Source organism: Cydia splendana, chromosome 18 (genome assembly GCF_910591565.1).
Source record: "Cydia splendana chromosome 18, ilCydSple1.2, whole genome shotgun sequence".
Lineage (NCBI taxonomy): Eukaryota > Metazoa > Arthropoda > Insecta > Lepidoptera > Tortricidae > Cydia > Cydia splendana.
In genome coordinates, this window is record NC_085977.1 from 2,115,240 (window position 1) to 2,129,232 (window position 13,993).

The 13,993-nt window shown below is 41.0% G+C and overlaps 1 protein-coding gene and 1 long non-coding RNA gene across 2 annotated transcripts in view; one reads left to right on the top strand and one right to left on the bottom strand.

Moving 5' to 3' along the window:
- The window catches only part of LOC134799368 (alanine--tRNA ligase, mitochondrial), a 40,084-nt gene extending 26,176 nt beyond the window's left edge, over positions 1 to 13,908 (bottom strand). Inside the window, exons 1-7 of the mRNA XM_063771777.1 lie at positions 13,558 to 13,908; positions 12,699 to 12,872; positions 11,412 to 11,557; positions 10,031 to 10,186; positions 3,636 to 3,780; positions 3,157 to 3,290; positions 1,972 to 2,157 (exon numbers count right to left, since the gene is read on the bottom strand). Of these exons, the coding sequence (XP_063627847.1) occupies positions 1,972 to 2,157; positions 3,157 to 3,290; positions 3,636 to 3,780; positions 10,031 to 10,186; positions 11,412 to 11,557; positions 12,699 to 12,872; positions 13,558 to 13,752 (1,136 nt within the window). The 5' untranslated portion in view covers positions 13,753 to 13,908. The remainder of the gene's footprint in view (positions 1 to 1,971; positions 2,158 to 3,156; positions 3,291 to 3,635; positions 3,781 to 10,030; positions 10,187 to 11,411; positions 11,558 to 12,698; positions 12,873 to 13,557) is intronic.
- Positions 5,036 to 6,002, top strand: LOC134799386 (uncharacterized). The gene is made up of 2 exons (XR_010145396.1): positions 5,036 to 5,229; positions 5,831 to 6,002. It is a non-coding gene; the product is annotated as an uncharacterized LOC134799386 (long non-coding RNA).
- Positions 13,909 to 13,993: the final 85 nt, after the last annotated feature.

The window sequence follows — 13,993 nt, forward strand, 5'->3', positions numbered from 1 at the left end:
GAAGCTGTTTGATATTGTACCATTTTACAACCGATTACTGTTTGGATGATGGTAAGCCACATTTTGTAGGAACCAAACCGTAGTATAATAATATTTTGTTTTGTATGAGGGGTAAGGCAACTAGGATTTTCTCCCACTGTACTTTTATGTCATAATATTTGCTGATCGTTGTATTGTATCTTAGGCAATTACCTACTAACAATGATGTTAAGGTTAATTTTTTTTAGTTTCAATATAAAACAAGGCCGTTGAAACAGTCGTCACTAACTAATATGTATTGTATTACAAATAGTTTGTGACAAATATTTACAAGTTCTTTAAAACATCGTGGTTTTTACGGCAGATTAGAAAGTAAGTACTATAACACATTTTAAGTTCTCTATTGTTACTAATATAATGACGTTTACCAAAACAAAGATAAATGACCGACCAGGTGTAAGCTTATCGGACACACTTGGACAATAAACAAGGAATGCATCCGAGCGGCGGCGGCGGTATTATCTTTCATGTGGTATTTGTCACAAGAGTTCAAGAAGTGATTCATCCCATCCCCCCTATTAGAGATGTATTTTGGAGTAACATGGGAAATATTATTTCAAACATCAAACATCAAACATCAACATTTATTCAGCAAATAGGCCACAAGGGCACTTTTACACGTCATCATTAAATTTACATACATGCAAAAATAATAACATCAACAATTTTATAAAATAAAACTAAGAATTCAATCTAACGTATTACAATTACTAAGATTTTAGTCACGATTTATTCGTGGGCGACTTTATACTCCTCCTGTGCTGTTTAGTGATTTCGTATTTTGTGACCATGGCTATGGATTACCGGAATTTGAACCCGCCTAACCAAACTGCAATAAGTAATTAGTTTTTTTTTGATAGGCACAGAAAAACGGTGGTTAGGAAAAATGTTGCATAATGCTGTTCAACTGGCCGGCTTCATAAGCGGCGATTTATTTACCGTGCGCGCCAGGCTCGAGACCCATAAGCTGAGTCATACGTTTTAGCTAAAAACGGTTTGTATGGTGGCCCGGCGTATTGTGTACGCTCAGCGGTTCGTGGCCATGAATGGGTTAACACATATCAGTGAAAGAATAAGGATTTAAGTCAAATGGCGTTCTAACAGTTTTATATTCTGTCGAAAGATGGCAGTAAATTTACAGTGGCTACATAATTTACTTTGACAATCCGTCTGTATACACTCTATTCTCTTTGTTTTTAATAATCTCTTCAAAATTTGTGGACTTCCTACTTTACCTCATCATCACACTAACCTCTTGTAAGCCTGTTCCTCATGCTCTATAATCAGCTTGGCGTCCTTAGCTCTCGACTCCAGCTCTGGGTACGCGTGCCCAAGTGTGGAAGCTACTTCGTCGTATAACTGTCTGCTGTCTATGGATACACACTAACCTCTTGTAAGCCTGTTCCTCATGCTCTATAATCAGCTTGGCGTCCTTAGCTCTCGACTCAAGCTCTGGGTACGCGTGCCCAAGTGTGGAAGCTACTTCGTCGTATAACTGTCTGCTGTCTATGGATACACACTAACCTCTTGTAAGCCTGTTCCTCATGCTCTATAATCAGCTTGGCGTCCTTAGCTCTCGACTCAAGCTCTGGGTACGCGTGCCCAAGTGTGGAAGCTACTTCGTCGTATAACTGTCTGCTGTCTATGGATACACACTAACCTCTTGTAAGCCTGTTCCTCGTGCTCTATAATCAGCTTGGCGTCCTTAGCTCTCGACTCAAGCTCTGGGTACGCGTGCCCAAGTGTGGAAGCTACTTCGTCGTATAACTGTCTGCTGTCTATGGATACACACTAACCTCTTGTAAGCCTGTTCCTCGTGCTCTATAATCAGCTTGGCGTTCTTAGCTCTCGACTCAAGCTCTGGGTACGCGTGCCCAAGTGTGGAAGCTACTTCGTCGTATAACTGTCTGCTGTCTATGGATACACACTAACCTCTTGTAAGCCTGTTCCTCGTGCTCTATAATCAGCTTGGCGTCCTTAGCTCTCGACTCAAGCTCTGGGTACGCGTGCCCAAGTGTGGAAGCTACTTCGTCGTATAATATGCGCACGAGCCGATGGTTGCCGAATATGTCTGTGGCGATACTTAGGGATGTGCGCATTATTTGTTTTAAGTTTAGGCTGGAACAAGAAAGGAGGGGTTAACTTCTTGTTTTTTCCTCTATTATTCCAACTCTCACTCATGACATACAAATGTATACTTCGTCTCCCGCGGTATACAGGCCTAGCCTAGTGCGGGGACCCCTGGAAATTCTGTATTATTTAACCCATGCTATGCATCCCACCCGATGTAACATCAATTTCTGTATTGTACCTACTGTCTGTTTTGTGTGCAATAAACTTATTTTTATCTTTATCTTTAGTTAGAATTTCATTGTGATATTTTCGATGTGCTATGAAATAATGATCAAATGATTAGAGTAATCATTTGTTTTTGTACATTTAGATTAAATATACACACACAAAGAACAAGGTAAGGTTGCATTTGCAGATATATCTGTGTTCACTACTTTTATATACAAAGGACGCGTAGTTGTCTTTTTTGGGTTAGGTTGTCTGTGGTAACAGTGCCATTGTGTACAAACTTGGAAATAGATCTTAGAAAAGAAAATGTATCTACTTACAATATCGAACTAGCTAGACGATCATAAAACAAACAAAAAAATGTTACCTCCTACTCCTATCAGTACAGAGGGCGTCGTTAGATCGAAATAAAAGTCAACGGCTTTTTAACGTTTTAAAAAGATAATTTTACTTGGTATTCGGGAGGTAGCAGGAAGTAGGAGGGAGCGCTGGTAGCCTAGCGGTAAGATCGTGCGACTTGCAATCCGGAGGTCGCGGGTTCAAACCCCGGCTCGTACCAATGAGTTTTTCGGAACTTACGAGTATGTACGAAATATCATTTGATGTCGCTTTTCGGTGAAGGAAAACATCGTGAGGGAACCGGGCTAATCCCAATAAGGCCCAGTTTTCCCCTCTGGGTTGGAAGGTCAGATGGCAGTCGCTTTCGTAAAAACTAGTGCCTACGTCAATTCCTGGGATTAGTTGTTCAGCGGACCTCAGGCTCCCATGATCCGTGGCAAAATGCCGGGATAACGCGAGGAAGAAGAAGAATTTTACTTGGTATTCGGGAAGGCGCCGTCCGCGAGGCACACGGCCAGCATGCGCGCGTGGTCGGCGAGGCGGCGGAACGCGTCGTCCAGTTGCGCGTCGGCGCCGAACCGGCCCGAGTAGCGCGGCGCACCCGGGCTGTTCTACCGACAACAGAACATGTCAGCGTAACAATACTAACTATATTTTTATTTTATTTATTATAAAATACAGCAACTATCCTTACAGACAACCCTAATAAAACCGGGATGATCGTTTACGAAATTTACCAATTGACCTGCCGGCCTAGCCAAGGTTACAATCGCTATCGCTTCGACAACGAAAAGCTTTATGTCTCTCAATCACTCTTCCATATTAGCGCGACAGTGACAGTTGCGTTTCGATCGCTGCGAGCGTAAGCGATTGGCATCTTGGCTACGCGGCCTGTTGTTTTAGTATCTGGGATATAAAAAGAGCTGTAGATCATTTCAGATTCACGCCAGTGTTACCTGCTCAATCGCCTTCATAAGGGGCTGGAATAAGTCCGTATCGTAGTTGGACTTGGCGCCTTGAATGAGGGCCGTGGCCCGCTCGAGACCCATGCCGGTGTCCACGTGGTGCTTGCGAAGCGGCTTCACTGAACCGTCGGCTTCCCTGCAAATAAACCACGGTTCAACAAGCCGGCCTGTCGCCAAATATATCGTAACACGTGTGACAACGAAACTTGGCCACTTTGAATCTGACTGTACCTACTTGAACATATAGCTATTTTTATAAGCATACCTCGAATTCAGTCAATAGCCGGGTCCACACAGAGCGAGCATACGCGCGAGGCAATTTCAACAAAACGGCCAGTGTAGACGTGCCTCGCACGCGCTGCCTCGGCCGAGATTGAGATACATATTTATTGATAAAATTATAAATCATTTTACACGTCACACAGCAGAATATATATGTTGCAGTCAAAAGTGTGAACTGGTCAAAAGAACTTTTAACCGACAAAAACAGGCAAAACTGCTTTTGACTGAGCATGTTGGTCAAAAGTAGTTTTACCTGAAAATCATACCTATTTCTGGCAGCAGTTTCGTTTTTAAGGCGTAGCAAAAAAAAATAACCCTAACCTACCTATCTCTGGGAACAGGTTCGTTTTTAGGGCGTAGCCTAAAAAAAATAACCCTAACCTACCTATTTCTGGGAGTACTTTTGACTGATAGTAACAGTCACAATTACTATTAACCAATGATTTTACATATCCCCAAAACTCGTACAGAGTACTACGGAAAAAGAAATCTAACGCATGCAGGGGTAAAATTATATAATGAGCTACCAATAAATATTAAAACTTTGAATTCTATTAAATTGTTTAAGAAAAGTCTTAAATCACATGTTATGAACAATGTACACATAACATAAGTATCCATATTAATATAATAAATAATAATAACAACCTTTACATGTCATAATAATACAAGGTCACTATTAATTAATGTCAATAATGTTTAATTATCTTGTATGCTAGTTAAGGCTAACAAAAGCATATATTATTATACAAAGGAACTTATTTATAACCTTGTAAATAAATTCACTTGCATGTTGCTTGTTGCTACCAATGTATTTTTACATTATAAATAAGGCTGTATATTCTCATTTAAATGAATATGTATTATATTCTTATGGGAATAAATATTTTTAAACTGAAACTGAAATCAGGCCCGTAATGTTTTATGAATAAGGGGCTTAGTCGGTATATATGCCACTATTGATCACTGTTACGTTTGCTACTTAAACGTATATATCGGATCAAATTCAAAGATTAGATCGTTAATTTTAATTTTACGACCAATAGATAAAGATAGCCAATCGAAATTGAAATCATTACCTATTTCAAATCAATTGTCTACAGTGAGTATTGTTTATAAATGCTATATGATTAACAGTTAGCTACAATCTTTCTGTGTTTGGCCTTACGAATTTATTAGATGTATTAAGATCAAACCAAACCATATTACAGCAACACCGTTATGACGAGATTGACGAGCATTCTTGTGATCATTGCGCTAACATTGGTGTTATGGGCGATGAAAAGCCAAGAACAGAAACTACGTAAGCTATTTATTTAAATAATCTTTGTAAGCTTTTTAAATACAAAAGTCTTAGACATAGCAAAAGTAAGAAAAATCAAGCTCTATCCAATTTCCATATTAACGATGTAATATACCATTAAATCAATGATGACTTTTTTTAATAAAATAAATCTCCTTATTACGTCGAAACAAGGAAAAAAACATCCTGACAAAACTCCGAAATTTAGAAGTCGGCGGGTGTCGTCTCCGCTGCTAACTATACCAGCACATACAAACTAACCTTATAACCTCTGACGTATCGTATATTTTTATATACAAACAGTGACACTCTTACTGAAAGGCCTGAGTGGACGCTCGAAGCGGAGCGTTCGGCGGGGCGTGCAGCGTGGCGTCGGGCTCACAAGTGATTTGAGCAGCGTGCACTAAGGCCGCTCCTATACGTTTGCATTTGTTTAACATGCACGCCGCACGCCCCGCTCCGCTGCACGCTCAACCCGAGCGTCCACTCAGGCCTTACACTTAACTGTACATCGGTGGACCTTACGCCTTTTGTAATAAGGTCTAGCAATGGACAGTGTGGGCGATGATACCTAGCCCGTAAAAACATTTCTTTTCCCCAGCCCAGGGCATGACGACCCCCGAGAACTCTTACATGCCAATACGCTACAACGACGTGACATGCGTACATAAAGATTGCCTTAAGGCGTGCTGGGATAGAATGAGACGCAATACGGGGTACTGCTACGACGCGGACTTGTGCGTGTGTTATGACAAGTAAACGTATTTTTTTTTTGTTATTCGTTTTATTTGTTAACCTTATGAGGCCCACTTGCACCAACCCACTAACCCGGGGTTAAGCGGTTAAACCGTTAACCTAGTGTCAAATTGTACTGCTAACCATGGCAACTCCAAGTTTAACCGGTTAACCCCGGGTTAGTGGAACGGTGCAAGTGGGCCTAATAGAACTAGTTGTAACAACGCCCTCTACCTACAATATAGTACAACAACGAGTTATGCAGAGAGACCCCGTGCTGGGAGAGAAAGGGACGCAACACGGGCTATTGCTACAGCCCCGACTGTGCGTGTGTTTTGACAAGTAAACTTATGTCACACTGTGTTTTATTTGTTAACCTTATTATAGAACTGGCTATAACAACGCCCTCAATGGGGTTGGCCGGTCGAAGTATTTAGCAGATGGCGCCAGCATAGCTTGTCCTGTCAATCCCTAGAATTGTGTCAAATTTTTGTTTTTTTTTGCCAGATTAAGCCAAATCACATAGAAATAGGGGCAAGCTATGGTGGCGCCATCTATGCAAACCTTTGACAGTTGCCAACCCCATTCCTAAACTACCTACCAACACAGCAAACACCGCAACAACAACAGCACAATACAGTAAAAGAAATAATTATGCAGAGCATATTCGCATTTCTCGACAGATTCTTGTAATAACAGTTTTGAATGATTCACGTTTAGTTTCACTATAGACAGACTTAGGGTCGGTTGCACCAAACTGTTCGTATCGTTAAAGAGTTCGCTAAATTTTTATGTATGGAAAGTTTCATAGTAAAGCGCCGGGGCGCGCCGGCTGACGTTGATCAGTCTGTCAAATGTGGTTGGTGCAACTGGCCCTTATATCGACCGGGATGTTACCCGTAAACAAGATAGGTACATGTAACTGCGTCGAAATATCGGGAGCTCGAAAACAATACAAAAGGTTAAACTGTTGTGAGACATACTAACATTGAATAATTTTACGGGATAGCGGCTGGGCTGTGCCGCCAGCATGGAAGCCTGTGCTTCTTCAGCAGAATACCAGTGAGTGTTGTGACAGTGTAGTGGACATAGTGAGTTCGTGCTGTGTATCGCAAGTGTTAAGTGACCCAAGCCCAAACACACCACTATGCCCGCCTACAATAACAGCGGAAGACCTCCCCCAACCTGTTTTCTCGGCGCGCGCGCAGCGTGCGACGCGGCGAGCCGCAGTACGCGATACACGGCGTCGTGAACGCTGCTCGCACTGTTAGTGCTGGAGAAAGACCTAGGCTCTCCGAAACATGTCGCGCGAGTGACTAAAAACAAGTGAGTCTACACCGTAAAATTATTCAATACAAAAGGTAATCACGGTTCATATCCCGGTCGATATAAGTCTAGATTCTTGTAATATTTGTGGACAGGATCGAAACTAGCTTCTGCCTGTGACTTCGTCGATGTGGAAAACTATCCTATGTCAGGCTATGTCCTTCCCCGGGCGTCCAACTATATCCATACCTACTAAATTTCATCCAGGGATGTTGCGAATATTCGCATCCGCATCCGCAACCGCGGAACTTCCGCATTATTTTCAAAATGCGCATCCGCAAAAAAATGATGCAGGACTTAATGCGGATGCGGATCTCGAACAACACAGTACGGTACAAGAACGTCTTAGCGGCGGCTTAATTGCTAGGTAATTTTAGTCGTTACCTATAACGAAATTGTCTAGATCCAGAAAAGTCGGCCAAGTTACTGTTTATTGAATATAACGCTTCTATATTCTTGCCCAAATACTAAACGATTCATTTTTAGGGTTCCGTACCCAAAGGGTAAAACGGGACCCTATTACTAAGACTCCGCTGTCCGTCCGTCCGTCTGTCACCAGGCTGTATCACACGAACTGTGATAGCTAGACAGTTGAAATTTTCACAGATGATGTATTTCTGTTGCCGCTATAACAACAAATACTAAAAAGTACGGAACCCTCGGTGGGCGAGTCCGACTCGCACTTTTCCGGTTTTTTTAAATAAAAGTTACTAAAATGTAATATTTGACGTTTTTTTAAGTACCTAATCTTGACATACATTTATCTGGGAGCCTTAATTACGAACAACGGTGGATGTATCGACGAAGTGAAGAGGCGTATGGCTATTTCTAGGTCTGCAATGGACAAGTTGAGGAAAATATGGAGGAATCGCAACATTTATAGAGCCACAAAAATCCGACTAGTTCGGGCACTTGTATTCCCCATATTCTTGTATGCCTCAGAAACTTGGACCCTGCGGGAAGTAGAGAAGAAGAAGATAGACGCCCTAGAGATGTGGTGCTGGAGAAGAATGCTCGGAGTATCGTGGACTGAATTCCGTACCAACGAGTCTATACTTCGAGAACTCGGCATCAAGCAGCGTTTATCATCTTTGGTGCAGTCTCGTATCCTCACCTTTTTAGGGTTCCGTACCCAAAGGGTAAAACGGGACCCTATTACTAAGACTTCGCTGTCCGTCCGTCCGTCTGTCACCAGGCTGTATCTCACGAACCGTGATAGCTAGACAGTTGAAATTTTCACAGATGATGTATTTCTGTTGCCGCTATAACAACAAATACTAAAAACAGAATAAAATAAAGATTTAAATGGGGCTCCCATACAACAAACGTGATTTTTGACCAAAGTTAAGCAACGTCGGGAGTGGTCAGTACTTGGATGGGTGACCGTTTTTTTTTTTTGCTTTTTTTTTTTTGTTTTTTTTTTTATATGGTACGGAACCCTTCGTGCGCGAGTCCGACTCGCACTTGCCCGATTTTTTGGTCACGTATGCCGCCGAGGGGAGGTGGCTATTGAGACTTGTGGTCCAGGAAAAGGTTGAGGGTACCAGGCCACGAGGAAGATCGCCTATGAGGTGGACTGACCAGATAAAGGCGGCAGTAAATGGCTCATCATCACTACATGAATGCACGAGGAAGGCGGCTATCAGAGAAGAGTGGCGATGTGTTGTAAAGCTTGCCACCAACACCTGAAGTGATGACCACGACCACTCTGTCAAGAGTGATACCGACGAAGAAGAAGAAGAATCTTGACATCCGCATCCGCGGATGTGAGCCTTTTAATTCCGCATCCACATCCGCAGATGTCAAAGAATCTGTATCTACCTAAACAGGTTCAGTTGGTTTAAGCACGAAGAGGTAATAGATAGGATAGAAGACAGAGTTACATTCGCATTAATAATATTACTAGTAGTAGGGATCTATTTGTCCATTCCGTATTTAGATTTTTATTTAAATTGGCAGAGAATTTGGGTTCGTTAAGTCATGGAACTACTTATACTTTTTACGATTATTTTTAGGGTTCCGTACCCAAAGCCCAAAGGGCCCGTAGCCAAAGGGTAAAAACGGAACCCTATTACTAAGACTCCACTGTCCGTCTGTCTGTCACCAGGCTGTATCTCACGAACCGTAATAGCTAGAAATTTTCACAGATAATGTATTTCTGTTGCCGCTGTAAAAACAAATACTAAAAACAGAATAAAATAAATATTTAAGTGGGGCTCCCGTACAACAAACGTGGTTTTTGTTTTGCCGTTTTTGCGTAATGGTAAGGAACCCTTAGTGCGCGAGTCCGACTCGCACTTAGTCGGTTCTTTTAGTATATTTTCCTCGTACGCGGATCCGCAATGGCGGTACTATGGTGGTCGCGCAGCTTACAGAACCACTAATCTAATACTAACCTGTTGCACTGTATGAACACAATATTCCATATCTCCGTAAGGCTGCCATCCGGGTTGACATAGTGTATCTCAGTACAGGGTCCGCAGGGACCGGTGGTGCCCATCTCCTAGAAGTTGTCTGGCGGTACCATGGGGGTCGCGCAGCTTACAGAACCACTAATCTAATACTAACCTGTTGCCCTGTATGAACACAATATTCCATATCTCCGTAAGGCTGCCATCCGGGTTGACATAGTGTATCTCAGTACAGGGTCCGCAGGGACCGGTGGTGCCCATCTCCTAGAAGTTGTCTGGCGGTACCATGGGGGTCGCGCAGCTTACAGAACCACTAATCTAATACTAACCTGTTGCCCTGTATGAACACAATATTCCATATCTCCGTAAGGCTGCCATCCGGGTTGACATAGTGTATCTCAGTACAGGGTCCGCAGGGCCCAGTGGTGCCCATCTCCCAGAAGTTGTCTGCTGTCCCAAGGGCTTTCAGCCTGCTGCCCTGCACGCTAAAAGACAGATTATAAAAATGAAAATCTGTAACTATCTGATATAGGGATAATCTCAGTAATATTCATCTGATTTTGGTCATGTTTCAGTAGTACTATATTATATAATATAAGTATAGACGAAATTGTTTTAAGGGACTTTTAGCCTTATAACAAAAATAAACAACGGGTTGCACTCCGGGAGTGCCGGCAGAAGTGAAAACGCAACGACATTGTAACTCAAAATATTAATAACAGCGCCATCTAGTGCAAAATGTCTGCAGAACTATGTATAATTGAGGTTAACGCCATCTATGGCATTTAAATCAAAAAAGAAAAACAGCAGCGCCGCTAAAGAAGTCCGTAAAGTAGTTCGTTTTTTTTAGCATTAGAAAGAACTCCACAGAAGCAAGCGTGCAGTTTTTATCAGGCTCTTTATTGTTAATAATTATTGAATTATCTAATGTAGCAATACATATTTAATTTACTTCAAATTATTACCGCTAAAAGTGCTGGATTTGGAACCACAAGATTACTTCTGCGAAGTTCTTTCTAATGCAAATATTTTATTAAAATTACTTACAACTCACTTAATTTCAACATGTCAAGCGAAAATCGACCAAAATTGCGTGAGCGACCCGTTTTTAAATATTTTTAATGTTAGAGTATTAAAGGAGTAATTTTAATGTTAGAGTGTTAACTATTAGTCAAATTTGAGGAAATAAACAAACATCATAAAACTTAAAAACCGACAGATAAAAAATTTGGCCCAGATCCCCGTCAACGAGCAAGGTGCCCAGAAAAGGCTGGACATATTTTCCCGCTATATGTTATGTCAAATTTGCAAACCTTGAGTTTATATTTTATTAATTACATTAAATGTCATGACATGGTACAGTCAGCAACAAAAGGAGGAGTGGGTGTTCAAAATTACCAAGACACACACTAGTTTATTTTCTTTACATTAAAGTTATGTGTTATTTTATTCTAAACACCTGCATGCATAGAAATTTCTACAGCTAAATATACCCTGTGGCCTGAGCAGATGTTGGGCTGAGATAAACCAATCTAAGAGATGCAGTTATATTGGGGCTCTGTTAACCTAATGTGTATTGTGTATTACAGTTAGAGCACTTGATTTTTTTATAGGAAAAGACGAGAGATGAAAATAGGAAGGACCCCAAACTGTAAAATAAATTCTTATATTATTCTGACTCTATGCATCCAACAAATGTAGTAGCCTTACCCTAGGGCTTTCCAAATGTCCCTGCACTCCCTGTCCTCCGTGATGCCAATGATAGGATCACCCTCGAAGTATGTCACCACTAGGTCTTCCGGCTTGAACCGGTACGGGCCCAGGAGTAGATCCCATGCCATCTTACATGCTTCTTTCTGGAAATTATAAATAAGCATCCAATGAGGGCTTTTCGCTCACTGAACAATACATTCAGCAAATTTGGAAAAAAATATTTACTATACCACTGGTCGGCTGATAATCAGAAATGTCTAGATTGTGGACTTTGGAGCTAGATTATTTTTTTGTGTTTTTTTTTTACCACTCCGAAATTAAACCTGTCAAGACAAATGCAAGTTTGATTTGTCTCAAAAAAATAAGTACAATATAATAGAAGGCCTTATTATTATTATGGCCCTGGCTAGAGTTACAACTTTTATGACGAAGGGGCAACTGCAATGCTTCGTAGACCTTTGGATTCAGGAATTCCAAGAGCCACCAGTACTGATCTGGTTGGCCTGTATGTATATTATTATATTGTTTAATACACTAGCAGCTGAAAGCTGATGCGTGTATATCACTGCACTTGTTTTTTTAACGATTAGTGTTCATTTTTTTTTGTTTAAGTGTTTGTCAAGTCTGTTTTTGAAACTATTCACTGAAGGAGCACATATCACTGTTTCTGGCAATTTATTCCACTCGCGTACGACGCGGTTTGATAGAAAGTGCTTCCTAGGATTGCTTGTGCTGGGAACTCGAATAATCTTTGAGCTGTGGCCTCTTAGACGATGATTCTTGCTCATAACAAACAGGTCCTTTAGTTCAGGTAAGTCATAATAGTCATGTATGATCTTGAATGTTTCAATGAGGTCACCACGCTTTCTTCTTCGCTCTAGGGTTGTCAAACCAAGATTGGCAAGCCTTTGGTCATATGGCTTATTACGTAATCCATATACCATCTTAGTTGCCCTGCGTTGCACCTTTTCAAGTAAAGCTATATCCTTCTGAAAGTATGGGCTCCAAATTTGGTAAGCATATTCAAGTAGAGGCCTTATGTACGTCTTATATAGTTTTAGAAATAGTGCCTTTTCAATTGTCTTAAAGGTCTTCCGTATTAGGTATACTAGTGAGTTGGCTCTTTTTGTCAATTCCAGGATGTGCATATCCCACTTTAGGTTGCTTTTTTTGGGTTTTGACTGTCCGGTTTAGGTAGGTATACACTCTAAATATGATTTTGGGAAGCTAGAAGACCCCCAATTGTATTATAAAAGCTTGCTTGCTTGTTATTCCAAATCATACCTTATGATAGTCCCCAAAGGACCAGTTTCCAAGCATCTCAAAGAAGGTATGATGGTGTCCGTCAGAGCCGACCACTTCCAGATCATTGTGTTTGCCTCCAACACGAACACACTTCTGAGAGTTGACAGCACGAGGACACGGTGGCTCCACTCGACCAAGGAACACACCTTTAAACTGAAAGGTTCAAAATTAGCCTTTGAGGTTTATTTTCCGTATAATAAGCTTTTCTTAACTTTAACTCTTTAGGGTTCCATACCCAAAGGGTAAAAACGGGACCCTATTACTAAGACTCCGCTGTCCGTCCGTCCGTCTGTCACCAGGCTGTATCTCATGAACCGTGATAGCTAGGCAGTTGAAATTTTCACAGATGATGTGTTTCTGTTGCCGCTATAACAACAAATACTAAAAAGTATGGAACCCTCGGTGGGCGAGTCCGACTCGCACTAGTCCGGTTTTTTTTATAACATTGTATCATAATTACAGATGTAGTGCATAATTGTTTTACATCGTATTTTCACGGAAACGTACGAACGTGTCGTGCTATTTCAGTCAGACTTGAGTCAGGTTGACTGAAATAGCATGACAAATATGAACGTTTCCGAGAAAATACGATGGAAAACAATTATGCACTAATCTATACTGCCCTCCTAAGCCGAATAGCGTTATCTCAAAAACAAATGATTTTGAAAATGGAACTATAAGTTATAGAAACTAAAGTATAAGTTAGCAATGAATTTTCTTATGAGATAACGCTATTTGGCTTAGTAGGGCAGTATAGCTCATTCAAAACCAAAGGGAAGTACCAAAGACAGTCAATAGGAGCGATTTTTCTCTATTCTAGAATATGTGTGTTGTTTACCTGATTCATGCCAGCATTCACGAAGGGCACCGAGGGGTCGCACAGAGGCACCACTGAGCTTGATTTTACATGCTTATGGCCGTGATCATGGACAAAATAGTCGATAAAAGTGCTTCGTATAAAGCTGCTCGACGACTTCATTCGAACCAGCGACTTTTCAAGTCCAACTCTGCTTCGAACCGGTATTCGTAACATTCTTATAGGTTATACTATTCTTCTCAGTTTTAATCGCACAATAAAATGATAAAAACAATACAGATTCCTTGATCTCAATGCATTTTAAGATACATAAATGAATATCGGTTTAGTTTAGCCACTTTTGTTTACGTAAATGTAAAAAATAATAGATTCGGAATCACGCATAGACAGTACAATACTAAACTGACATTGACATTGACAGACGACGTAAAAAAATAAAGAACAAAACAAAAAAAGA